Here is a 25,775-nt window from a genome sequence, read left to right as displayed (position 1 = left end):
CCGAGGTGCCGTCTGGGGGACAGGGCCAGAGACCTGGAAAGCAGGCGACTCACCTCCCTGCAAACCAGGGAAAGGGCGGCAGAGAATCCCGAGTGACCTGAAGAAAGGGGCAGCTGGACTCAGAGGGGATGACAGTGACCTCCAGGGCAGGTGCGGCCCGGCAGGGTCAGACGGTCGGGGTGAGGGGGGGCGGGGGCTGCCCGAGTCAGAAGTCAGTCAGAGCGATGAGGGTCTGTGCCCCGGCGCCCAGGCGGCTCCTCTGTTGTTTTTGGCTCTGGTGCCTGGTTCCCAGCTGCCAACGCTCTCCCCAGGGCTGGGCCGGGCCCCGAGCGGGGCAGGCAAGAGGGAGGAGGTGGGGATGCCCTGGCTGAGGACGTGTCCAGACTGAATCTTGTCCCCCGAGAGAGGCCCCTGGCTCAGCTGGCCTCCGGTCACACTGTTCTCGCTCCCTGCCCCCGGGATCTTTGCTTCTCTGTCCCTCTGCCTTTGTTCCAGACTGGTGCTTCCTGCTGGTCTGGCATAGGGCATCACCTCTCTCCCCACGCAGGCCGCTGCCCATTCTTGCCTGCTGCGGTCGGCGACAGGCACCGAAGTCGGGCTCCCCTTACTCTGGTCTTCCTGCTTCTTGGAGAACCTCCAGCATTAAGTCAGGGATCCAGCGTGGCTGGCACTGTTGATGGCAACTGCCAGCATCTGAAGCTGCACAGGCCTGGGCCTGACGCTGGCCAGCTGTGCCCCTCCCGCCCCCCCCACCATTTCCCCTCCGGAAGGAGCCCCTCCCCCTCCCAGGGCAGCACTACTGGAGGGAGAAGTCAGGCGGCACCAGCACCATGACCCGCAGTTAAACTCCTCTTGGCTTTTATGAGCCAGTGACTGGGGCTGGACCCCTCTGCCACTCCCACCCTGTGCTGGGCACCGGCCCCTTAACCCCTGGCAGCCCAGGGCAGGAAAGGGAAGCCAGAGCAGAGACAAGTGTGGCAGTAGGCAGACGGCGGTCTTGCACAGGACTGGCTCTGGGGGCCCAAGCCATCTCCCAGATGCCTCCTCTCCCTCTCTCTGAGGACGGGGAAACTGAAGAAGAGCCAGAGGTCCCGGGAATCCCTCTCCCTGTTGAGATGATCAGGAGTTTCGGGAAGAAGAAGGAAATCTGCAGGGCTGCACGCGGGGTGGGTGCTCTCTTCCTGATCTGGCCTGGGCTGCAGAGGGTGGGCACTGGGCCAGAGAGGCAGACTCTGGACTGGACAGGAAAGGGGCAGGAGGGAGGGGAGGGGGTCACGGTGCCAGAGAAGAGGCTGCGAGGTTTTGAGGTCTGGGCTTTGAGGTTCTGGACGGGGCTAGAAAGAGGGCATTGGACTCTGTTCCCAGGAGCCGGGGCAGGACAACAGGGGCTGATGGGTCAGCGTCAGGAAGGAGGCCGGCTAGAGGAGGACTCCTTGGCTAGGCTCCTGGGTGCTCCCTTTCCCTCTTCTCCCTGCCCCATGGAGCACGCCTGCAGGCAGTGACACCCAGTAGTTGGGCTGGGTGCCCCTGCCCCTGCCTGGCTCCAGGGAGGAGGCCACAGCCCCGGAAGCTAGATAGTAAGGACCAGCTTCCCCGACTCCAGGATGCTTCCTGCTGCAGACCAGGCCCAGGCTCACCTCTCTGTAGGGCCAGTGGGCCAGACTCCCGGAGACAGAGGTGCAGGGGAGCGAGCAGAGTCGGGGAGGGCCCCAGAAGCCCAGCTTCCCAGTCCCTGCCCCCACATTCCCATCTTAAGTGGGCAGGGAGTTAAAGGACACAAGAGTTCAGCGTCTGGCCCCTTAGCAGGCTAGGGCCTTGTCCTTCCAGTGACCCCCCCATCCCTGCCCCTCCTTACAGTCTGCTAGAGATGGGCGGTGGGGGAGGCCCAGACAGCCTGAGCCCTAATGGCTTTCCCCGGGCAGCATGAACAAAATGGGAAAAAGATGTGTGAGGTGGGCAGCTCTGATTTCCTTTCTCATGCGGGCGCCAGCTCTGGTCTGGAAAATGTTAGCTGTCAAAGAGAGAGAGACTGAGCAGTCTCCGGCCTCCCCCTGCCCTGCACTCCCTACACCACCCCATCTAGCACCGGGGGCCCCCAGCCCGCCTGGATTCCCTGAGGGCACCGGGCTAGTGCCTGTGAATTTCACGTGGTCAGGCTCCCCCGACCAAGCCCCACCTCCCCTGCCTGTGTCTCCTCCGCCAACCTGGGGAAGACATCCCAGGGGCAGTTTTGGCACTTGGGGATTCGCAGGGACACGTCGTCCCTGGGGGATCAAAGGAGCCAGTGGCAGCGTCTCCTGGATTAGGCAGTCTCACACCTCCTAAACCCCAGAGCTCTGGGACCAGCCTCAGGTTTTCAGGTGATCTGGGTTCCCGCCGAGCTGAGCTGGCAGTAACTGGCCCAGAGACGGAGCCGTCCTGGGTCCAGAACACTCGTGGGGTGTGCCTCTCGCTGCGTGTGGGTACTGTGGTCTCTGTGGGCCAAATCCCCTCTTCTGAGCTCCGGCACTAGGCCCCCAGGAGCCCCAGGGAACTGAAGCCAAGGCGAGGGGAGGCGCCCACTGCCTCGGAGATGAGGGTGTGTGTGGAGGGAGGGTCCCAGCCGAGGAGGAAGCTGCCAGAACACTCAGCCCTTTCTCCAGAGGGCCCCTTTGCCGCTGCCTGGGCTCCACCCTCCCATCCTTCAGGAAAGCTCCCGCTCTCGCTCTCGCCTGGCTGGAGCTGCTGGGCTGGATTATCTGCCTCCCTGTGGGTCCTGGGTGTGGGCTCCGTCTCCCTCCCCCGGCTCCCAGGGCAGGGGCAGTCAGCCTCCTTCCTCCTTTGATTATGGTTGGATCCCTCTCATGGAATCTTTCCAAAGAAGCGACCGAACAGGATTCCACAGGGGTGGAAGGAAAAAAGAGACCGACCCTTCCTTGGCGGAAGCTGTCCTGACCCAGGGATGCCAGACAGACTGGGTTCCTGATGCTGCTTGGAGCTGTGACAGTGGGGCCAGGGCCGCAGGTCAGGCCTTGAGAGGAGTTGTGGGTCGGCCCTGCGCTGTGTGAGAGTGTCCCACGTGCTGCCTGGAATGGAGCTGATCCCAAAGCTTTGCTCTTTTTTTATTTATAAGAGAGAGAGCACAAGTTGGGGAGGGGCAGAGAGAGAGGGAGACACAGAATCTGAAGCAGGTTCCAGGCTCTGAGCTGTCAAGCACAGAGCCCGATGCGGGGCTCGAACTCACGGACCGCGAGATCATGACCTGAGCCGAAGTCGGACGCTTAACCTACTGAGCTACCCAGGCGCCCCCATTCCAGATTCTTAAAAATACTTTCCCTCCCACCGCCTCTCCCCACCCCCCACCTCTCTCAAAGTCCTGTGCGTTCTATATACCCTTTCAAAGAAAGCCCAGAGTTGGCGGTGTCCTGAAATGGCTGTACATATTCAAGGCAGCCAGCCTGCAGGTCAGGACAGCCAGGGGCCTGGGCAGCGAGGGCTTGGGGGGACGCCCGGCTGGCCAACCCACTAGATGTCACTTACCCATGTCATCACTGCCTGAAAAAGATCTCGCAATGTGACCGCCCAGAGCCCGCAGCCAACCCTCACCCCTGACCATGCGCTAGGTCCTGACCTCTGAGGGTGTGGGCACTCCCTGAGCTCTCTTTGGCAGGGGGGCAGGTGTGTACAAGAGCTCAGATGAGAGTTCAAAGGCCAAAGTGTCGGCCTTGATTTAAACAGTTGTTCAGGGCGTGCGTGGCTGGTTCGATCAGAGGAGCGTGTGACTCTTGATCTTGGGGTCGTGGGTTCAAGCCCCATGCTGGCTGTAGGGGTTACTAAAAAAAATAAATTGAAATGAAATGAAATGAACGTCTGTTCAGGATCAACCGCACCAAAGATCGCCCATGTGTGTGAAGTTCATCTGTCCTAAATCACGGCGGCCGGGGATCCCGTCCTCTCGCCTTGACAGGGCAAGAGCCTTCATGGTCCTCTGTCCCCATTCTGTCCCCTCACGGCAGCCCAGGGCTGGGAGGGGGTCCTTTACACCTCAGTGAGTTCAAACCAGTCCTTTGCTCAAATCCCTGCAACGGCTCCGTCTTGTGCAGCTATAAGCCGAGTCCTTACAGCGGCCGAAGGTTCAAACTTCCTCCCTCCATCCCCCCTGCCCACCGACCCCACCTCCTACCACTTGCCCCTTGGCTGGCTCTGCTCCTGAACACACCAAGTGTCCTCCTGCTCAGGGCCCTGGCACCTCTCACTCTCCCTGGAATGTTCTTCCCCAGATTACACGACTGCTTCCTTCACTGTTTTCAGGTCTCTGCTCCTAGGTGCTGCCCTCAGAGACGACTTCTGTAAACAGCCCATCTACAAGGCGCATGTGCATATACGTCTGCCTCCGTCCTCACTGTCCCTCGTGCCACTTGTGACCCCTGGCCGCAAGGGAAGCCCACGTGGGCTGTGCTGGCCTACAATAGAGTCTGGCACACAGTTGGTGCTCAATAAACATCTCTTGACCAAATGAATGAAGAGTAAGCAAATGACTTCAGCCACAAGCAGTGACTATTAAGGCGGAAAGAAACAATCGGTTGCACCTTTCATTAGCAGTCTTGTTCTTTTTTAACTTTATTTATTTAGAGAGAGAGAGAGAGAATCCCAAGCAGGCTCCACACTGTCAGCCCAGAGCCCCACGGGGGGCTTGGCCTGAGCTGAAGTCAAGAGTTGGACACTCAACCGACTGAGCCCCCAGGCACCCAGTACCCTTGTTGATTTCATCATTTACTTAGTTGTCCTGGATAAGCGCATGAAGGAAGTACTTTGACAAAAATGAGGTCTGAAAACGAGAGTGGCCCCGCCCTAGCCAGGAGAGCCCTGGATTCTTCACGCTCCTCAGTGACGCCTCAGCCCCCCTTTTAGAAATGCCATGTGCTTGCGGGCGCCTGGGTGGTTCGGTTGGCTAAGCATCAGACTCTCGATCTCGGCTCAGGTCATGATCTCGGGTTCGTGAGCGGGAGCCCCGCAGAGGGCTCTGCGCTGACAGGAGCCTGCTTGGGATTCTCTCTCTCCCGATCTCTCAATAAATAAATAAACCCAAAAAGAAATGCCACATGCTTATGGCCACATCTGCCCGGGGCACTGAGGATCCAACTCAGGCTCCGCCCTGCCCGGGGCTCTGAGCCTGCAGCGGGCCACCGCGGGTCTCTGACTCGCATCCAACAGCTTAGCCTCTCGGGGCCGCAGCTCCTTGGGCTCCAGCACACCCCAGCCTCCGTCTGCAGCCCGCCCGGCCCCGACCATGTAAACTCTCCACTTCTCTATGTGGACTGCCCAAAGAGTGAGGCCAGAAAGAGCCAGGACAGCCAGCCAGTGCAAACTCAGGTTCTGACGTCACCCAGGACCTCTGCCCTTTCTTGCGTCCTCTGTCAGCTCACTCTCTCGTCTCCACGGCTGTGCCAAACGTCTGTTCCCTGGTTTGTGGCCCATGCTCTGCTTGGACTTAGTAAGCCCTCCAGGTCACCAGGTGCTGCCTGGGAACATACCCATCGGCCCCACCCTTGCCTCTTTCTTTTGGTCCCAGAAGACAAGGCACCCCTGTTCCTGGACGAGGCTAAGCTCAAGACGCCATCTCCTCAGTCTTTTGGGACCCGGTGTAGTGCCCACCTTCCTCAGCACTTGTGGTCCACGGCTTTGCTGGCAGCATCTTCAGACCACCCTCCAGATCCCTCCAGATCCCTGCCCTCCAGATCCCTCCGGATCGCCGCCCTCCAGATCCCTCCAGATTGCCGCCCCCATCTGTCCCCGTCCCCACCGCAGACACTGCTCAGATGAAAGGCACCAAATTGATACAAATAACAGGCCCTTTCCTTGGCTCTCATCTTACTGGTCCCCTGTGTGGTGTCTGATACCATCCCCTCCCTCCTGGAAAGCCTCCTCTGGCCCATCTGATGGCCTCCCTTAGGCCTTCCTCCGGGGCTTGTTGGAACAGCATCCCCGAGCCTCTGGTCTTGACCTCGTGCTCTCCTTTATACACTTTTCTATGTGACGCCCTCACCCTCCATCCGAGGCGCCCCCCGCTGTTGCCCTGTCGTCCCTAAGCTGCCGCCCCGGCTCTTTCCCCACTGCTGAGCTGCAGTCTGGTGTCTTCTGAGTCAACCCAAGTCGGCCTCCTCAGAAGCCCGCTCTTCTGCCCGCCGCACGCACCACCCTCACGGCTGACGGCCCCACGGTCTATTCCTGCAGCTCAGAAAGAGCAAGACGGTCTCTGATCTCCCCGCCCTGCTCTCTAGGTCATGGTGTTTCCACCTCCTCAGGGACGCTCAGGTGCACCCTCCTGCTTCACGGACTCAGGCCCCGGTCACTGCTCATCCAGGCTCGTCCACAGAACCCCTCTCCTGAGAGGCCCTTCTCCAATCCTGCTTCCATCTGGCTGCCAGCAGCGTCTTCCTAAAACACAAATGTGGCCACATCACTCCCCGGCTTTAAAACCCGCAACGGCCCTGGACAGCTTGCCACTGAAATGGATTTACTGGTTTCTCTTTTTCAGACTGTAAGCAGCTGGGGGACAAAGACCACGCCGTTTCCCTGGGGTCTGCCACAGGACCTGGCACACAGCAGGTGCTTCGTCGATATCCGAGCAGGGGATTCCAAGTCTCATCAGGTGCCACCTGGACGGGTTAAGAGCGGAGTAGGGCAGCGGTTAAGAGCGGAGGCTTCAGGCACAGCTGGCAGGTCCGAGTGCCAGCGCCAACCCCCAGCTATTTGGCCTGGGCGCGATTTCTTATCGTTTGTCAACCTAGGCTTCCTTGACTGCTGTCCTAGAACAGCACCGCCTACCTTCCCGAGAATGGCACAGTGTGCCTACAGGACTTAGCACAGTGCCCGACACAGGGACACAGTCAAAGACCAGGGGCTGTTGTCATTATTATCGATGGCAACCATTAGTTACCCATCAGGGGTAGAAAACAATCCCAGGATCTTAATGCTGGAGTCCTTAAGCCCCAGAAGGAAACCGACAGCCACCAATGCGGAATGCGGTGAAACCAAACTTGAAACATGTTATCAGTAACTTGTATCAGTATCAGTACAGGGTAACTTGCTCTTCTGCCTGGGCTCGAGGGCTTGCTCCGCAGAGTAAATGCAAGTGCTCTGTGAGCAATACAGTGTAGACAGAAGATACACAGTGCAGACAGGACATACTCGCAGACACACCTGGCGTATTTCACACCTGCGTACGGTCTCTCCTAACACGGACTCGGGCTGACGTACCTTGGGGCAAGTTCATAATTACAGTCCTGTTGTGCTTCCCTATTGTCAGCTGTAATCATCTGTTAAACCAGGAATCAAACGACTCCTCCTTGCAACCTTCGCTATGGCCATCAGCGGAGACAGGGCGGCACGATCACCTCAAATTCCCACACACACCGCCCTGCCCCTATTGAGAACCGCTTTGCTAAGGTTCAGGCTGTCGAGACGACGTTGGCAGGGTTCACTCTCACGCGCTGCCCTTTGCTGACCTCACCCGCAGAAGGGGTCCCTGAATCAGAACACGTCCTTCCTCTCTGAAGGGAAAGCATTAGAAGAGCTTGTGTTTTGCCGCGGTTCAGGCAAAACGCTTGCTGATCGGAATTCAGGCAGCAATCTGCAAGGGGCTGGCCACCCTCTTGGAGGAAGCCAGGCCCCTGGGGACAGAGGAGCAGAGAAGGAAGGGGACTTAAGGAGGCACCCTTGCGGGGCAAGCTGGGCTCTACCCAGAAAGTGTGAGGAGAGAAAACGCTGAGGAAAACGGTCACAAGGTCCTCTGGTCCCCAGGTTCTTCGTGGTGAGCGTAAGACAGCTCTTTCCAGTGTTGACCGAGACCAGGTGCCTTCAGGACATGGGGGTGCGGTGGGGTGGAGAGGAAGTCCAAGGGTCAGCTGCTGTTTACCCAGACTCCCACAAGGCCAAGTCCAGCCGACGTGTACCCCCAAAACTGAACTCAACTGAGATTTTTCGTCATCTCCCACCTTAACTGATTAAAACGTAACTAAGACTTGCTTTCGGCGTATTCCCGGTTTTGGGCGCGGCCCTCCTAGATCATTCCCACCTAGAGGTGCGTGTGAGGGCGCCTGGTACGTCTCTGCGGTGTCACGGACGTTCCGTGTGTCAGGCTCAGCAGGAACCAACTTGCTCTGAGCTCCAGAGCTGCCTGTGCAAGCGGGTCCCACGGTGCAGGACAGGACGGCAAGGCCACGTCTGAGGTCCGGGTTGGCTGCAGGAAATTCCCTTCTACCGGCAGCCGCGACCGTAGCCCTGCCCCTGGAGCCAAAGCAGCCACTCGAGGGGCACAAGCCACACAAGAGTGCGGCCTCCACACAGTCTCAAGACTGTGCACAAAGCAATCCCAGACACGAGGTCAGACCCGTGACTCACCTTCCCAGGAGGGCGTGTGCCACCGAGGAAACGCTGGCAGGACCGACCAGGCTGGCGTCACCCAGCACCCTCCCGCCCCTGCTCCGTCCCTCCCGCGTGCCCACCCTGAATCGCTCTACTGGTCACACACCCGTGTGTGAAGGTGTCTGCGTGGCTTGGGGCACCGCTGCAGGCGTGCTCGATTCATGGTAGGGGTGGGGACCGGGCACCAGAGCACACGGGCCACACACAAGGGCTTAGTCGGCGCTCCCTGGTGACTTCTGGCCAAAAAGGGCCCAGTTAGTGCCGTCCACAGAGATCCTGGACCCCTCACAGAATCACAGCCCTGTGAGACCTTGTCACAGAGACTTTTTTCAAAAAGGCTCTACGCCCAACGTGGGGCCTGAACTCACAATCCCGAGATCTAGAGTTGCACGCTCTAACAACTCGAGCCAGCCGGGCGCCCCACCTGGTGACAGAGCTTTTTAGCGTAAACTGAAACAGAAAACAGCACACGAGTGTTTTTCCATTATAAAAATTTATCAAGGGAATAATTTGAGTCCTTAAAGGTTTGCTTTAATGAAGTAAAAGACTAAAAACCATGAAAACACTTTAAGTTCTTTTTTAACCTACCAGGTGGGATCTAAATTAAATAAATCCTCTAACGCTTTAGGAGAGACGTTGCTTTCCTAAATCAGAAAAATTGATCTCCAAGTGCCGCTCTCCTACCCCTAAGAACTGAACCTCAGCAGGGATGGCTCCCCTAAGGACGGGCGCTATGTCTCCGATGCAGACAAGGCCAAGGGCAGAATCTGTGACACGCGGTGTGACCAGCCAACCAGCGCACTTCTGACCGCGAAAGAGGGCACTGCTATTTACGTGAGGACCAAAGGCATAAAACGGACATGCGGCCACCCTAGTGATAAGGCAGTTTGGGAAACGGTTCCCAGTGTGCCCCGCCCCTCGAAAGTCAAAAGGCCCACCTGGAGCCAAGCACCCTGGGACCTGCAGGTAGCACCATTTAGGAGGGAAACAGTCCAGGGCTGGTCCTGACACGGAGGCTTCCTCCCTCCGCGGGATTCTCAACCAGACATGACACGACACCGGAGGTGAAATTTCAATGAATACTAAGTCTGGGGCGGAGCCGGTCTCTCCCGGTTGGGGCAGCGAGCCGGGCCGCTGCCCAGTCCTGCTGCCCGGTCCTCCCGGGCACGGTGCTGCTGTCCACCTCTCGTCACCGGCGCCTCCGCGGCCGCTAGTCCTTTGGGGGATTCTGGGCCAGGTGCTGTTCCCACTCGACTTCAACCAACTTGTACAGCTCCATGGTGGCCTGAGCGTCTTCCACGGAGGAATGCCCGCTTTTCCCAACCTGGACGCCGGAGGAAGAGAAGAACGTGAAGCCACAGAGAGACACTACGGCTTTCCTTCCCAACTGGCTCTCCGCGGCCCCCGGGGTGCAGGTGCTTCTGCAGAGTCTGTGGGCTGCGAAGGCCGAATTCCGGTGGGGTCTAGTCCCCACCCCATCTCAGAGGCTCCACTCCCACCCTAATGGCTCAGCCCTTCCTGTGGACGCAGGTGCTCGTCGGTCTACGCCCGGCCAGCACGACGCACCAGATGGCCACCAGGCCTTCCGAATCTTCCAGCTTCCCAGTGCCTAACCACGCTCTACGCGACGCGTGGCCCCTCCTCCTCCGGCCAGGCAGGCCGCCCTCCTCTGAGTGCAGACGCGTAGACCACGCAGGGGGTCCCGGCACCCACTCTGCGGACTTCTGGACACCACCACGTGCTCTCCTCTCTTCCTCTCTTCTCAGTTAGGGCTTTGCACCCACCTGAAGGCTCTTCCCTGTCCCGAGCACCCTCGGTGACGCTCTGGGACAGGAGCTGTCACCCACGTACAGATGGAGAGTCTACCGGAACCCTCGGTCCAAAGCTCTTCCCGTCAGAGCAGCCCGCCCACACCTCTCTACAACCAGAGCAATTCCGGGGCCAGAGCCTGGAACAAGACCGCACGGAGGGCGCCCCCAGCGTCCGAGCCGCGGGCCTGGCCGCACTGGGGAGACACTACCTGGATGTCCCGGTTCAGAAGCTTCTTGGTGAGACACTTGAGGGACACGGTGGCGTTCTCTGGGCACTCGGCCTTCCGGTTGAGGGGCGGGATGTGGGAGGTGTCGCGGGTGAGGGACTTGGGGTGGGAGTACTGAAGGGCTTTGAAGTCGTTGTGGATGGCATGCCCCACCACTATCTTCCCTGCGAGGATCTTCAAGATCTGAAACAGGAACAGAGGCGGTGCTGGCGAGGAGGCGACGAAGCCCCTGCATCCTACAAGCCCAACGTGGCCATGGGTCCTTCTAGGCCCTTTTCTCCAAGTGCTCACCCGGCTCATCCTTGAAACGCCCTCTCCCACCAGGCTTCTTCCACCTGAGGCCCAGCTCCGCGCCCCGAGGTGAAAGCAGCTACCACCCAAGACGACCCCGCCGCACCACGACGGTAACCCCCGTCCGGACTTACATCCCCAACGGCTCCTTATCTTCTAACTTCCATCTCAGCAACAGACCGATTTGCCTCCATCCCAAATCACACACACGCCTGAGATGCTCACGTAACTATCCAGGTCGGTTCTGGCTCGCTACGTGAAGACCTTTGACCCCTACCACATGCTGGCCTGAGACACGAGGCTTGGACAGATGGGGTCAGAGATGGCCTCCAGGGAGGTGACAGAAGCCCCAAATTGTACACAAAGTTACATACATGGGTTTTTTTTTTTTTTGGGGGGGGGGGACGGGGAGGGTCTACGGTTTCCATCCGACTCTGGAAGGCCCTACGAGCTACAAAAGCTTCAGAACCTCTTGCAGACTAAGTCCGCGTGCGCCAGCCCCCGGCCTTCAGCTCTCCCCACTCACTCACCAGCCGCCCTGGAACCTTATTCCCGTGACCCTCAGAAGCAAAGACCTTCTCGCCACCGCAGGATCTTAAAGCGCGAGGGCAAACCGCGAAAGAGGACAACCAAAGAATACGCCACCAGCTCTGAAGGCCGTTCCCCGACGGGTTCCGAACAGGTTGTGAACAGGAACTAAAGCGCCCTGACTGGGACACGGCCGGCAGGAAGCCCTGGAAGCGGCAGACCCTGTGAACAGGGCTCTCGGCCCAGCCTGAGCGCTGGGGGATCACTTTAGGACGAGAGCCTCGCGGGAGCGCCACGGGCCAGGCAGGTGCGGGCTCCTAAGGGCACTCTGCGCCCCGCCACACCCTCCCCACCTTCCGCCTCTCCCAAGCGCGGCTCAGGGGTGCCCTGGTGCGCAGGCTCAACTCCTCTCGGGTTCTTTCTAAGACCCGGCCCCCTCCCCTCTGCTGAACCGCCTCCAACTGACTGCAGGCGCACGAAGAACACCAGCGGAACACAGAGTGTCCGGAGAAAGCAGAGCAGGGAGGGGGTTGAAGTGGCAGAGAAGTGGACCAAGAGCGCCCTCTGGAGGCCTCCCACGACCAGCTGGCTTCCTCTCCTTCACCTCAGGTTCACCCTCCTTTTCCCGTCCCTCTGTGGAGCTCCCCGCGGCCGGCGAGGAGGCTGGCTCAGCGAGCGAGGTGAGAACCCGACACGACAGCCCTGTGTCGTCTGTCGCAGCTGTCGCCTCGGCACACCCGACCCAGGTACGCGAGTCACCCCTGCTCCCACCACCAGCACCTCCCACGCTTGGCAGGAAGCCCTCCCCACTCTCCCCGAAGAGATGGAGCGTCCCCCCCCCCCCCCCCCCGCCATCCGCGCCTGGGGCTCTGTCCCTCAGTGGTTACTTCTCTGTACGGATTCCCAGTTCCCAGACAAGGATTCGACCGGAGAGCGAACAGTCTCAGCCAACCAAGTTCCCTCCACCAGCTAACTGTAGCCTTCTGGACTCCCACCGCTCTGCCCCAGCAGGAAGCCCTCTTCCCGTGGCGATCCACTCCCTCCTTCCCTCCTCCACATCCTCTGGCGCCTTCCTAGAGTGACATCCTTTGCTGAAAAAATGACGCGGACCTCCGCCCACCGGCCTCGCCACTGCCACTGGACCCCACGCCTCTCACCTGGCTCCGAGCGACCTTGAAGGGTGTGGCGTTCACCATGTGCTGCTTCCGGATGCCACTCCATCTGGTCCGGTAGTCCACGATGTGGCAGGGGGGGAGGATGTACTCATCATAGAGCACATCTCCGTGGTAGCTGACGATGCTACATCGAGCCAAGGAACTGACGTGCCCCTTGGGTCCTGTGCCCACCATCTCGCAGTCAATCGCCACCATTTTCCCTGGTGTCTTCTGCGACGCCCCGGAGCATTTGTTCTCCAAATGAGATTGGGTGGAGTTCTGTGGGGCGTTTTTCTGAGTAGGGTTCTTCTGGGGGCCCTTCTTCCGGGAGCGAGCTGGGTGGCTCCTAGTCTTTGGAAGAGCACTCTGGAACTCCCCCAGCAGATCTACTTTAGCCACGACAGACCCGGCCTTCTGTGAAGGGGCAGGGGTCAGCCAAGGCACCGCAGCTTTCCTGTCCGGGGACGGCTCTGGTCCGCTGCTGGAGGCGGCGGTCTTCTTCTTTGGAAGGGGAGAGACCTTCCAAGTGCCATCCACCCTAGGAGCTTCCCCTTTCTTCGGAGGATCTGGGTGCAGCTTAGGCACCTTGCTAGGGTGCTGGTTCTTCTTATTCAGAAAACCTCTCCGTTCCAAGAACCTCCTCTTCTTGACAAATTTTCGGTGCTTGGCATTCCCCTCTAATGCCTTTTTGGGGGGAGGTTCACCAAAATCCAAATTGAGGAGTAAGGTAGACATGAGGACAGTGGACGGCGGGAGAGCAGTTGGGAGGAGCGGCTTACTGACGACAGGAAGACAGAGGACTCATCTTCTGCTGAATCCCACAGGTCAGCATCCGGAGGTCCGCAGGACACCCTGGGGAAGAGAGTAATCCTGACAACGGAGCCCATAGGCCCCGCGAAACAGTAAGACCCATCTCCGGACGACTTAAAGCTGGAAAGACATCAGACCGACCGCCCAGAACAGGTACGAATCTGTAATGTGAAATAATGTCAGGGGCACGGTCTGCGCCAGGAAGCTTCGGTTCTAGCGCGGCCCCCCAATTCACCAGCCACAGGGTCTTGAGAAGGCCACTTCCCCTCCCAAGAGCTCAGTCTCGTTCGCACCCGGAGGGGGCTGTAGGGCCAACCACCTCGAGCTCTGCGGCTGGAAAGCCAGAACAGTGGAGCTGTACCATCCGCCCGCGAGGGCCTCCGGATTACCCAGGCATCCCCGCGCGGCTCCAGGCGGGGGACCACCACACGCGTCTCACGCCGGTCCTTCTCCCGACAAAGGCTCTCTGACCACACACACCCGCTGGGTGAACTGAGGCTTAGGGCCCCCTACGTCGGCGAGCACGCCGGGGGTCCCCGCCACCGAGAGCGACCCCCCGCGCCCGCACCTACCTCCTCGCCGGCCCAGCTAAGAGCGGAAGCGCCCGGAACCGGAGGCGGAAGTCGGCGCGCGCCGGCGAGGCCCGGGCCGGCAGGCGCGCGGGTTGGACCGCGCCGGGGGCCGACGCGCACGCGCCCGCAGCGCCCCCGCCTCCGGGAGCGAGGCCAGGGACTCCGAGCGCGTGGGCGGCGGCGGCGGCGGCGGCGGGGGGAGCGGGATGCGCTCCCCGGCCCCTCTAGCCCGTGGAGGTACAACTCGAAGGCAGAGAGGCCGAGCCCCGGGGGAGGTACCGCCCCCACTTCCGGGGGAGGAGGGAAGTGCGCGGGGAGGGGCGGGCCTGGGCGCCGCGGCCCGCCTCTGTGACGTAGTGCGCGGCGCCCCGCCCCGCCCCACCCCACGTGTGCGCGACGCCGCCCGCTTGGCGCTGGGGAACGTCGCGACCTGTGACGTCAGGGGACGCATTCCGTCTTCCGCCCCAGCCGCAGGCCCCCCGCGGGGCACTGACCCTGGCTCCCCGCTCGGCTCGTTCTCGCTCCTGACGCCACCAGCTGGACCCCGGGATGCCGGGCGTCTCCGCCCGCGGCCTCTCTCACGAGGAGAGGAGGCAGCTGGCGGTGAACCTCACCCGTGTGCTGGCGCGCTACCGTCCCATCCTGGACGCCTACATCATCGTGAGGCCACAGGGGTGTGGGCGGGGTGCTGCCGGTTGTGCGGTTGGCTGGGTGCCCGTGGCAAGGGCAGAACCTGGAGAGGTGGCTTCTGCTCTCTTTTTTTCTATGGGTTTCGGTCTGTGGTCTGTACAGAAAGGGTTAAAACTGGGGTTACTCCCTCCCGGTTTTTCAGTTGACGTACGTATTAATATTTCCAGTATCTCGCTGGTTTCTCTAACTTTCCCAAGTCCAAAATAAAATGCGTGAACAACAGAGCCACGCTGCAGCTACGTTGAGCTCCCCCAGGAACCTGTGAGGTGTTCCAGGAGCACACAAGTTCATTGATCCGAGCTTTGCATAAAGTCCTGGTTTAGCAGCCTACTGGACAGCCACAGCTTTGGAATCAGACCGGCTTGACTGCCTCCTTTACTGTGTTAGATGGAGACATTGTTAAGAACTTCCTGCCACCTGTCTCTCAGCTGTAATAGCGATCCCTGTCTGAAGGATCGTTAGGAAGAATGAGTGAGATGATGTGTATGTGGCACCAGCATCCACTGAATCGTTCAGCCCCCCCAAGCCCAGAAGCCATTATTGATTCCACTCTTGCTTTCACTGATCAACAGTCCAGTTCTTCAAAGCGTCCTGTTGGCTGTACCTCCAGAATAGATACTAAATTCACCCTTTGTTTCCGTCTCCATTGCTACCACCCTGGGCCAAGCCACCATCATCTCTCTCCTGGACTACTTCCTAACTGATCTCTGTGTTCACTTACTCTCCATAACCACTTCTTCATAAAGCAGCTTGATCCTTGTAAACTGGGAACCCCGGGCACCTGGGTGGCTCAGTCAGTTGAGTGGCTAACTCGTGATCTCATAGTTGGTGGGATGGGGTCCCGAGTCAGGCTCTGTGCTGACAGCGCTGAGCCTGCTTTGGAATCTCTCTCCGTCCCTCTCTGCCCCTCCCCGCCCCGCCCCAGGTATACACATGCAATCTCTCTCAAAATAAATTTTTTAAAAATGTAAGTTTGATCAGGGCACCTGGCTGGCTCAGTCCGTAGAGTTTGCTACACCCTTGATCTTGGAGTAGTAAGTTTGAGCCTCACGTTGGTGTCAAGTTTACTTGAAAAACACGTAAATCTGATCGAGACACTGCCTTGCTTGCTAGGTGCTTTGATGAAATCTTAACTCCTTACCATTATCTAAAAAGTGCTAATGATCTGTCCCCTGCTGCCTTTTGAAGGCTAGCACATTAATCCTCTCCCACATTGACTCTACTGCACCTATACTGGCCTGATTTCTGCTCTATAAATACGGCAGGCCTCTGGGCCTTTGCACTTACTGGTCAGCCTGGAATGCTTTTCCTCCACAGGAAGGCGAAAGAAAACCATGATTAAGGGCAAGAACTAGAGTCCAGTTGGTTTCAGATTCCAGCTTTGCTGCTTACTAGCTTTTTGACTTGGGCAAGTTACTGAACAGCTGTGTGTCAGTTTCCTTCTCTGGAAAATGCCAAGTAAAAATAGTACTTATCTCATAGGGTTGTTTGAAGATTAAATGCATTAATACATGGAAAATGCTTGGGACAGTGCCTGGTATATTAAAATATCTTACGAGTGTTTGCTATGACCTGAGGTTTTTTTTTGTCGAGGTATAATTGATATGTAACTTTGTATTGGGGGTATAACACAGTGATTTGATATTTGTGTTGCAAAATGATCACCATGGTAAGTGTAGTGAAACACACCCTTCACCTCTCAAGTTACCTTTATTGTGAGGAGAACTTCTAAGGTCTGCTCTCATCCACTTGCAAATATGCAGTCCATCATCGTTAGCTATGGTCACTTTGATGTACATTACGTCTCCGTGATTTATTTATTTTACAACTGGAAGTTTGTATTTTTTGAGCCTCCTCACCCATTTCACAAGCTCCCCAGACCAGTGTCCCGTCCGTACTCTCTCAAGCTCCATTGTGTTACCGTTTTCATTAGCGTTTGGTCGTCTCTGTGGCATTTGACGTTACCTGAAATTATTTTTTTTTATGTAAACTCTGCGAGAGCAAGAATCTTGTCTGGTTCACTGTTGTGTCCTCTGAGCCTAGACTAGAGCTTGGTGCATGACCAAAGCTCCGGAGTTTGTGTTGAACAAATGAACAAATAAAAACACCCTGGTGTAACATCTGGCATATAAAGTGTGTGGTGCATATAATGGTAGATTGCTTTTTTAATGTGTTTATTTTTGAGAGACAGAGAAGGGGAGAAAACAGGGGCGGGGTAGGGGCAGAGAGAGAGAGAGGGACAGAGGATCTGAAGCAGAGAGCCCGACACGGGGCTTGAACTCACCAACCATGAGATCATCTGAGCCGAAGTCAGAGGCTTAGCCGCTGAGCCACCCAGGTGCCCCGTGGTAGACTTTTTTTTGTTTTTTAGTTGTTTTTTTGAGAGAGAGCACAAGCAGGGGAGGGACAGAGAGAGGGGCTCCCAAGCAGGCTGCACGCTGTCAGCCCAGAGCTCCCATGACCCGAGCCAGAATCAAGAGTCAGACGCTTACTGGCTGAGCCACCCAGGTGTCCGTGTGGCAATGGTAGATTATCAAGCGGTGATGTACTAACGCCGCACAGGTCAGCCACCGTGGTGTTGCAGATGCCGACGCGAAGACACCATCCTTGCCCTTAAGTACAGTTGAGTAGAGAAAACAGACACATCCGTGAGTAGGGACGCTGCCACAAGAGAGGTGTCCAGGATGCCAACTGGGCTCCAGGGAAGGGGAGGCGGGAGCAGGCTTCAGAGGAGAGGTGATTCGGAGGAGTAGGAGGTGCCTGCTGGCCGCAGCCAGCGGCCCTTCGTTGAGGACGGGGCAGGGCGGGAAGGGCAGCGGCCTGTTGACCGCTCCCCTCCTCCCTCCTCCCTCCTCCCGCAGGAGTTCTTTACAGACAACCTGTGGGGCACACTCCCTTGCTCGTGGCAGGAGGCGCTGGATGGACTGAAGCCGCCACAGCTGGCCGCACAGCTGCTGGGGATGCCCGGGGAAGGGGAAGCGGTCAGGTAGGGGCAAGAGGGGCCCCGTGCCGGGGGACCCAGGGTGTCACTGTCAGGATGCAATGGAGCTATTCACCGGGGGCCCGGGCTGGCCTATCGCAGGTACAGGTCGGTGTGGCCGCTCACCCTGCTGGCCCTGAAGTCCACAGCCCATGCCCTGGCCTTTACCCGGACACCTGGGTTTCAGACCCCCTCAGAGTTCCTGGAGAACCCCAGCCAGAGCTCCCGCCTGACAGCCCCGTTCCGGAAACACGTCAGGCCCAAGAAGCAGCATGAGATCCGGAGGCTGGGAGAGGTGAGGTGGCGGGGTGGGGGGGGGGGGGGCGGGAGGACCCCTTAAGGCTGTGGGTTGCCAGGATGTGGGCACTTTGCACGGCCCGCAGGACCATCCTTGGCAGGCATGGTCTGGATGCTGGGTATTTTGTGCGTTCGCCCTCTCGACGGGTAGGTTGGTGGCTGTGTCTGAACCAAGGTCTTCCTAGTTTCCACCTCCGCAGTTTGCTCAGGGCTTCATAGCAGCGCTCTCCTCCTTGTTCACGCTGAGAGGAGCAAGGAGAGGAGGCTGAGCCTGGGGTCAGCACCTCCCTTTCGGTTTCTCGATCTCGTGTTCGTGGCACCCCTGCCCTCTTCCTGTGCCCTCTGCAGCGCCTCCGCCCCCGTTGGGGGTGTTTGCCCTGGGAGCCAACACCCAGTGGCCAGGAGAGCTTTGTTCCCTCCTCTTGTAGTTGGTGAAGAAACTGAGTGACCTCACGGGCTGCACCCAGGTCGTGGATATAGGCTCAGGCCAGGTGAGTCAGACCCTTAACATTCTGAGTTTCACGTCTGGGTGTTTTGTTGTTTGAGTCGTGGGGACAGAGGGCTGGAGGCAGGTCGTCAGGCTGCAGGCCCAGGGAAGCAGTCGCTGGGCAGTGGTGGAACTAGGCAGGGCAGAACTTGAGCCTCCTGGGGGCCCGGGACCCAGGCGTCCAGGTCACTGCTAGGGAGGCTGACAGCAGAGAGGCCGCTGGACGGGGCCGTCTCCACCCTCCCTCTCGTGACTCCAGGGCCATCTCTCCCGATTCATGTCCCTGGGGCTGGGGCTGACAGTGAAGAGCATCGAAGGCGATCGGAGGCTGGTGGAGAGAGCCCAGCGCCTGGACCGGGAGCTCCTGCAGGCCCTGGAGAAAGAGGAGAAGAGGAGCCCACAGGTCGGCCAGCTTTTCGTGCAGCCGGGGCTGCGGGACGAGGCCCGCTTGGCAGGCATTGGGCACCAAGGCCGACTCCTTTCTGTTTCCGGGATTGACGGCGTGATCCCCAATTCTGCTACCCCTTTGAGGGCCCCCCGTCACCCAAACCTCCTCATACCGTAAAAGCACTTTCTGGTTACAAAGTGCTTTCCACCCTGACGTGTGCTTCTCCCAGCCACCTGTGGAGCGGCCGGTCAGGTGTTCATTAGGCTCGTGACAGAGGGGAACCGGGACTCACAGACGGGGTTTGCAGTTGATGGTGATGGGCCCCAGAGTTCACCCAGCTCCCCCGTCCCCCGGTTCTCTCCCTCTTTGGGAAGGAGCGCAGGGGACACTCCCTTCCTGTGGCCGGAGGGGGCACAGGGACAGCAGACTTCCCACCTGCCTCTGTTCCGTCCTGCCTCCACAGGTGACCCGGGCCGGCCCTCGCCACTCCCCACACCACGTGGTTAGGTGGGTAGAGCCCACGGCCCTGTGCAAGGAGCTCCTGCTTCCCCTGGAGCCCTTGCCTCCGCACGGGGCCCGCCTGCTGCTGACGGGCCTCCACGCCTGCGGGGACCTGAGCGTCGCCTTGCTGAGGCACTTCTCCTGCCCCGAGGTGGTGGCCCTGGCCTCGGTGGGCTGCTGCTACATGAAGTTGAGTGAGCCTGGCGGCTACCCACTGAGTCAGTGGGTGGCGGGGCTTCGTGGCTCCGAGCTGCCCTACAGGCTGCGGGAGGGGGCCTGCCACGCCCTGGAGGACTACGCCGAGCGGCTACAGAGAGCGGGCCCCGGGCTCCGCACCCACTGCTATCGGGCGGCACTGGAGACGGTCATCCGGGGCGCCCGGCCCGAGCTTCGACGGCCAGGCGTGCAGGGGATCCCCAGGGTCCACGAGCTCAAGATCGAAGAGTGAGGCTGGGGGGGTGGGGGGGGGACGGGCGTCACGGACTGAAGGTCTGATTTCCCTCCCATCCTCACTTGTTAGTGTGAAGGAAAGATCTATGGGGCGTCGGCGGGGGGGGGGGGGGGGGGGGGGGGCGCGGCTCAGTTAGTTTAGGCATCCGGCTCTTGATTTTCGCTCACGCGCATCATGATCTCTCTGTCGTGGGCAGAAGCTTGCTTGAGGTTCTATCTCCCTCTGCCCCTCCCTTCAAAAAAAACCAAACAACAAACAAAAGAAGATCTAAATGTGCCCAGGGAGTTGATTCCGAAGTCTGACCGGACAGCTTCTCAGAATTCTTTTAGAACCGAGTTGTCACTCTCTTGTCAGGGGGCCGTCCAGGTTTTTAAGTGCTAAAACTATGGTCAGATCATTGTATAGATGATAAATTCGGGGACCAATCTGCTGCTGGACAGACAGTTCCCGGCCAGGGAAACAGGAAAACGCATACTAGGGTGGCAAACCCGGCGAAGCTGCCATCAGATCGGGAGCGTCCAGTCTGGGTGGGAGGGGAGGCTCCTGAAGCCAAACTGAGCATGGTCTGTGGCTGACCCCACAGATACGTGCAGCGGGGGCTGCGGCGGGTGGGGCTGGATCCCCAGCTGCCACTGAACCTGGCTGCCCTTCGGGCCCACCAGGCCCAGGAGAACCGAGTGGTGGCCTTCTTCAGCCTGGCCCTGCTCCTGGCCCCGCTGGTGGAGACGCTGATTCTGCTGGACCGGCTGCTCTACCTTCAGGAGCAGGGTGAGGGTGGCCCACAGCAAGGACCGGGGGCTGGGGCGGGGGGGGGGGGGGCTGGAGCTCTGAGGCTCCTCCTTCCGGCCCCAGCCCCCCAGCCCCGCGGCGGGACTCAGACTAGCTGCTTCGGGTACCAGTGGGGTGGGAGATTTGTCCACGCACATTCCTGCTAAGTCGGGCTCATATCCCATCTTGCGTTTTAAGCAAGAACAACCCCAGGGGTGGGGGGTGGGGTCGGTGTCTGGGGTGCCCATATTCCTGGTAGAGAATTGGGTCTCTTAGACACCTCAGGCCCCCCGCACAGGGAAAGGGGCTGTGCCCACAGGCCTGGCAGGGAACAGCTGAGTTCGTGATTCCTCCCTGAGTAGCCCTGCCTTTCTTCCAGGCTTCCATGCTGAGCTCCTGCCCATCTTTAGTCCTGAACTCTCGCCCAGAAACCTAGTTCTGGTGGCCACCAAGAGTCCCCTGGGTGAGGCCTTCTCTCTTCTGGAAACTGAAGACAGCTGACGAACTCCATCTGGAGTTCACCCAGAGGACCAGCCTCCTAGCTTCCTGCAACCCTGGCCTCTCCCTCCCCATGTTAACGTAATACTATGTAAAGGTTTATTTTTAATTTATTAAATAAATGAAATCTTTATTTCTCGGCCATTTCTATCTTTCCACCCCCGCTCCCGCCAGCCTCCCTGATGGGTAGCGTCTCGTTACTCACGGGTCTCCCAGAACCCGCAGGCCCTGTCCCTGTGGAGGCTGCCTAACTTCCACCCAGGCTGTCACAACATGAGGACAGACGCCCCTTCCTTCAGTCCCAGAAACAGGCGCGCTGGGTTAAGGTGCTGATCTAGCAGACGCGTGGGGGGGAACTCCTGGCTCTCTCTTGGTGTCTGAAGGAGAGGTGGCCTGGACCTTCGAGGCTAAGACAAGGAGGGGAGAAGCTGATCTCCAGCTGATTCCCAGGATCAGTACCAATAGACTTTCTTGTGTCTCCGCGTCTCCTGGATCCCCATCGCCTCCATCACCTCCTCCTCCAGTGTCTTTAAACGGGGCACGTAGGTTCTTTCTAGAGCATCTTCCACTGATGTGTCTTTGGGGCCGTCTGTTGAGCCAGAGGAAAGAAGATGGGTGGGAAATCCCCTCCCTCCCTCTCCTCCCACCACCCCCTGTCCCCGTCTTCCTGCCCCTCACCCAGCCTCACCAGTCCAGGTTTCAGGGACGATGCCATCAGCTCTGGGAAACTCAGGTTTGGGGATAATTCTTCCTGATCTTGTGGAGACACGTACCCGCTCTCCTGCCTCCGTGAATCTCCACTCCACGTCAGTGGGTTTCCTAGTGGACAGAAGAGATGAACCCAGCCTGGGAACCACGTCTTCCGGCTACGTGCCGCCCCAAAAAGTCAACGGCTGAAAACATGAAGGTCACCATCTTGCTGCTGCTATGTCTATACTGGGGGTGACCCACAGGGGTCACGTCCACGAGAGGGATGGCCCCTTTCAATCTCCAGAACCCCCAACCCACCATTCCTTTTGTAGAAACGGGATCGACACCGATGGACACTCGCAGGGCGGGCGGCCCTCTGACCAGAGCCCCACGTGCTTGCCTGTCCACGGGATCCACGAGTTTGACCTGGCGGTGGAGCAGGGGTGCTTCACTGGGGATCATGGTTCCCCGGGAATCCACGGTCTTGCCCACATAACGGTAGTGCTGTCCAAAAGAGGGGGGATATGAGAACCAGGGGTGTGAAAGGGGGCCCGCCCACCGCGGCTCGGGGCGTTCAGCCCAAGCTGGAAAACAACGTCAGCTGTCTCACTGTCCCTGCAGCTCGTCTCCTGCCTCCCTAGGCTGCTCCGAATGCGGTGACAGAGGGGACAGGCTTCCTGAGCGCCCCATCTTCACTCACCGTGTTCAGTCCCTCCAGGACCACCCAGTTGCGCTGCCGGATGACCTGGACCACTTTGCCTTGCTTCCCAGCATCCTTGCCTTCTAGGACCTCCACCTGCAGGAAGACGGGAGGGTCAGGGAGGGGGGCCCTCGCCCAGCCCCCCCCCCCACTCCACCTCATCCAAGGCTCACCCTGTCCCCACAGAACAGATGCCATTCTTCATCTGAGATGGGCTCCACGGCCACCCGGCGCCGCCTGGTCCCCGGAGGGTTCTTCCTCTTGTCTGCAAGAGAGCCTGGGCGGCTCATCCCATAGCGGTAGTCGCGGGGCAGAGTGACCTTGGATGCCAAGGCCAGCAGGGCAGAGAGACGCATGGCTGGAGGCTGTGAGAAATCCCCTGGCCAGGGAGGATCCAGAAACCTTCCTCGTCAGCTCTGAAGGACACAGAAAGAAACAAGCGGGCAAAGAACATTTTTTATTTTTATTTTTTATTTTTTTTAAATTTTTTTTAACGTTTATTTTTGAGACAGAGAGACAGAGCGTGAACAGGGGAGGGGCAGAGAGAGAGAGGGAGACACAGAATCTGAAACAGGCTCCAGGCTCTGAGCAGTCAGCACAGAGCCCGACGCGGGGCTCGAACTCACGGACCGAACTCACGGACCGTGAGATCATGACCTGAGCCGAAGTCGGACGCTTAACCGACCGAGCCACCCAGGCGCCCCGAACATTTTTTAAAACACTTAGTCCCTTGCTCAAGGGATCTCATCTCACTGAGTCCTCACAAGATGCTATCTTCACTTCACGGATGAGGAAACAGGCTCAGTGACTTGCCCGCGGTCAGAAAGCTACTACATGAGAGAACTGACATTCAAACCCACAACGTCTGACTTCAAAGTCCAGAAGAGGCCAGGGACCACGCGATCTAGTCACCCCTGAATCGAGGTGACCCAAACAGGGCTTGGCGCATAGTAGATACTTAATAAACAGTTACTAGGTCGATGCAGGAACAGCGGGATAGGAAAAACACAGGTAAATGGAACAAAAAAGAGGCACAAGGCCATGGGGCAGGCATTTACAAGGAAAAACAGCAGAGATTAAAAAACAGTACTAAAATGTCCCTATGCCACTCGCAATTCCTGAACTCAGTCAGGAAATAACCACTCCTCCTCCCTAAGGCAGCTTCTTTTCCAAAGGAAAAGGCCCCAGAAGCAGACTTTAGGATTACCAAGTCCTACATTTCCCAAATAAGTATATTTTCTAAGCCTCCCAATTTTGGATGATGGACTAAATCAGTTGGGGTGGTGAGAGAATGGAGGGCAAAAATAGTTAAGTGCTTCCGTTTTTATTTATTTTTTTAAGAGAGAGCAAGCAGGGGAGGGGGGCCGAGGGAGAGAGAATCCCCAGCAGGCCCCACCCTCAGCACAGAGCCCAATGCGGGGGCTCAATCCAAGGACTCTGAGATCGTGACCTGAGCTGAAATCGAGAGTCAGATGCTCAACGGACTGAGTCACCCAGGCGCCCCATGAGTGCTTCAATTTACTGAGCACTTACTACCTGCCAGGTGCCATGCCGTTTTCCTGCATCATGCGCTACAGGAAAGGATTAAGGAGGGCATCTTTAAATCTATTTTAGAACCAAGAACAGAGTCTAACTTCAAAGTACAAATAAAGTGGGGGATTCACCTTCGAATGCTCCCTCTCTGTAAAGAGCTTTCCTACTATTCTTACTTTCTAATCTTATACTCTAATAAAACCTTTTGCCTGATGCTCAAAAAAAAAAAAAAAAGTACAAATAAAGTGCACTCTAATGGGATAAAGAGCTGTGGGTTCTAGTCCCTGTTCCACCACCTTACTCTATGATCCAAGGCAACCTAGCTTACAAGCTTGTGTCCTCATCCTGAAAACTTTACAGGGTTGTTGGGAGTCATTCAAACTACGTTTGATATTTTATCAAAACAAAGTACAGAATAATGCGAATCGTATTATGACTTTTGGGCAAATTAAAAAATACATATTGTGGCACAGGCTTAAATATTTATGCGAAGGCAACAGGAAACAGCCAAAGTACTTGGCTGGAGCAAAAGGGCACTATCTGGGGGAAGAGTTACTGTCCATCTTATTCCTTCCCCACGACCTTTATTTACATTTTCCCACTATGCGCCCCGGGGGGGGGGGGGGGGCGCTGGTTTATCTGAACCTTCGGAGTTTTCTTCTTTATACTTCTCAATGTGAAAAAGAAAGTGCCTATGTTATCTTCAATTAGCGTTGGCCTCAATGTTCCCGTGCGGATTCAACAAATGCTTAGGAGCACAGCTAGGTGACAGCCTTAGTGCGAGGAGCCTCACGGATTACTAGCGTCTGATCTTCCCGCCGCCCTGGGAGGGAAGCTGACAGGTGCGGGTACCCCAAGGCTCGTTCCCCAGACGAGGAAACCGGGCGCTGGGGGCCACAGGGCCTGCTCTAGTTCGCAGCTGCACAGGAGCAGGGCCAGCGTTCGGCCCCAGGACGCCAGCGGGGTCGCTGCAAAAGGCCAGGCGTCGGCCACTCTAGGTCTGCAGCTCCGGGAGGAGACCCCCAGAAGCCAGCCCCTAGGCCCTGCCCCCCTCTCCCGCACACCCTGCAGGGGCTGTCCCCGGGGCGGGGGAGCTTCCGCGGGGTTGCCCGGGCCCCGGTTCCAACAGTCTTCACCACCCACCCGCTCCAAGCAGCCGGAGCAGAGCAATCCCGGGCGAGTCCAGGGCGGCCACCACCACCGAGCACTCAACGCTCACCTCCGCTTCGCGCCTTGCCCCGCGCTGCCGTGCCCCCCCCCCGCCCCCCAGCGGCGTCCGCACATGCGCCCTTCGCCCTCGTCCCTCGGCTCTCTGGGAAATGTAGTCTGAATGCAGAGCGGACGCTCAAACCAACCTCGCTCTGAAAGCCGGAAGTTGTAGTCCACCGCTACGGAGCGAGCTGGAAACAGGAAATTTGGTCGGGTAGGAAAGCAAGGAACACCAAGAAGCACGTCGGGAGTTGAAGGCAGGGCAGGATAGGTGCGGCGCTCGGCGCGTCTTTGCGCACGCCCTGCGTGGAGGCCGCTGGGAACCGTAGTTCTCAGAGAGGAGGGCTCCATTTTCTAGGGGATTGTGGCTTCCTGTTCAAAGCAGAGGGCTTCCCTTTCTAGGCTGGGCTGCGGCCAGTCCTCTGCCCGCGCGCCCGTCTGCAGCAGGGGACCGGGGCACACTAAGAAACTGTCCTGGGTTTTCTGCAGAAAGGAATGACACGTGGGCCCTTCCACTGCCGGTCGATGGGCTAGTCACAAAATGTCAGCTGTGGGAGGCACCTGCGATGACCTGGTCCAGCCGCTGCGCGCAACTCGGGGTAGCGGGCCGTTCCACGCTACCAGCCTCCGGGCCCTTCCCCACCAGCGGAGGGTGGCGGGCATCCCCAGCTCCTAAGCTCAGCAACACAGCAGCCCCTCCCCCCTCCGTGGCCGCCAGGGGCTGCGGCCGGATGGTCAGCACGCACACTGCACTTCTCGTGCAGGCCTTTAAGGCTTCCCAGGT

At 58.5% G+C, this 25,775-nt stretch overlaps 3 protein-coding genes across 8 annotated transcripts; 1 reads left to right on the top strand and 2 right to left on the bottom strand.

Moving 5' to 3' along the window:
• Positions 1-9,464: 9,464 nt before the first annotated feature.
• Positions 9,465-13,903, bottom strand: ISG20L2 (interferon stimulated exonuclease gene 20 like 2). 2 transcript variants are annotated; one of them, XM_042924595.1, is made up of 4 exons: positions 13,800-13,903; positions 12,421-13,269; positions 10,427-10,627; positions 9,465-9,730 (listed from the first exon to the last, which is right to left on the bottom strand). In XM_042924595.1, exons 2-4 carry the CDS (start codon positions 13,150-13,152, stop codon positions 9,617-9,619), a joined length of 1,047 nt encoding a protein of 348 aa, XP_042780529.1. In that variant the 5' UTR covers positions 13,153-13,269; positions 13,800-13,903; the 3' UTR covers positions 9,465-9,616. The 2 variants fall into 2 exon arrangements, with proteins under 2 accessions (XP_042780529.1, XP_042780531.1); XM_042924597.1 differs by having other exon boundaries at positions 12,421-13,388; positions 13,800-13,886.
• An 86-nt stretch (positions 13,904-13,989) lies between these two features.
• On the top strand, positions 13,990-20,949 carry METTL25B (methyltransferase like 25B). 3 transcript variants are annotated; one of them, XM_042924593.1, is made up of 8 exons: positions 13,990-14,459; positions 17,351-17,475; positions 17,657-17,764; positions 18,195-18,257; positions 18,513-18,656; positions 19,105-19,586; positions 20,177-20,361; positions 20,741-20,949. In XM_042924593.1, the coding sequence occupies exons 1-8, from the start codon at positions 14,006-14,008 to the stop codon at positions 20,860-20,862; spliced, it is 1,683 nt and encodes a 560-aa protein (XP_042780527.1). In that variant the 5' UTR covers positions 13,990-14,005; the 3' UTR covers positions 20,863-20,949. The 3 variants fall into 3 exon arrangements, with proteins under 3 accessions (XP_042780527.1, XP_042780526.1, XP_042780528.1); XM_042924592.1 differs by having other exon boundaries at positions 13,990-14,473; positions 17,572-17,764; XM_042924594.1 differs by having other exon boundaries at positions 14,267-14,459; positions 17,572-17,764.
• A 4-nt stretch (positions 20,950-20,953) lies between these two features.
• Positions 20,954-25,158, bottom strand: MRPL24 (mitochondrial ribosomal protein L24). Of its 3 annotated transcripts, none has more exons than XM_042924602.1 (6): positions 25,138-25,158; positions 22,423-22,665; positions 22,250-22,345; positions 21,950-22,053; positions 21,548-21,678; positions 20,954-21,448 (listed from the first exon to the last, which is right to left on the bottom strand). In XM_042924602.1, exons 2-6 carry the CDS (start codon positions 22,603-22,605, stop codon positions 21,312-21,314), a joined length of 651 nt encoding a protein of 216 aa, XP_042780536.1. In that variant the 5' UTR covers positions 22,606-22,665; positions 25,138-25,158; the 3' UTR covers positions 20,954-21,311. The 3 variants fall into 3 exon arrangements, with proteins under 3 accessions (XP_042780536.1, XP_042780535.1, XP_042780534.1); XM_042924601.1 differs by lacking the exon at positions 25,138-25,158 and adding an exon at positions 25,002-25,071; XM_042924600.1 differs by lacking the exon at positions 25,138-25,158 and adding an exon at positions 24,926-25,013.
• Positions 25,159-25,775: the final 617 nt, after the last annotated feature.

This window comes from Panthera leo, chromosome F3 (genome assembly GCF_018350215.1).
Source record: "Panthera leo isolate Ple1 chromosome F3, P.leo_Ple1_pat1.1, whole genome shotgun sequence".
Taxonomy (NCBI): domain Eukaryota; kingdom Metazoa; phylum Chordata; class Mammalia; order Carnivora; family Felidae; genus Panthera; species Panthera leo.
The sequence above is the reverse complement of the archived record's forward strand: the minus strand, read 5'-3'. Positions and strand labels throughout refer to the sequence as shown.

Excerpts from the sequence above, each read along its gene's own strand:
- METTL25B (XM_042924592.1), top strand. The coding sequence starts at position 14,006 with ATGCGCTCCCCGGCCCCTCTAGCCCGTGGAGGTACAACTCGAAGGCAG. Across the intron at positions 18,258-18,512 it reads TGGATATAGGCTCAGGCCAG|GGCCATCTCTCCCGATTCAT; the intron begins GTGAGTCAGACC and ends TCGTGACTCCAG. Across the intron at positions 18,657-19,104 it reads AGGAGAAGAGGAGCCCACAG|GTGACCCGGGCCGGCCCTCG; the intron begins GTCGGCCAGCTT and ends CTGCCTCCACAG.
- MRPL24 (XM_042924602.1), bottom strand. The coding sequence starts at position 22,605 with ATGCGTCTCTCTGCCCTGCTGGCCTTGGCATCCAAGGTCACTCTGCCC. Across the intron at positions 22,054-22,249 it reads TCCTGGAGGGACTGAACACG|CACTACCGTTATGTGGGCAA; the intron begins GTGAGTGAAGAT and ends TCTTTTGGACAG. Across the intron at positions 21,449-21,547 it reads CGTCCCTGAAACCTGGACTG|ACGGCCCCAAAGACACATCA; the intron begins GTGAGGCTGGGT and ends CTGGCTCAACAG.
- ISG20L2 (XM_042924595.1), bottom strand. The coding sequence starts at position 13,152 with ATGTCTACCTTACTCCTCAATTTGGATTTTGGTGAACCTCCCCCCAAA. Across the intron at positions 10,628-12,420 it reads TCAAGGTCGCTCGGAGCCAG|ATCTTGAAGATCCTCGCAGG; the intron begins GTGAGAGGCGTG and ends TTCCTGTTTCAG. Across the intron at positions 9,731-10,426 it reads TTCTGAACCGGGACATCCAG|GTTGGGAAAAGCGGGCATTC; the intron begins GTAGTGTCTCCC and ends TCCGGCGTCCAG.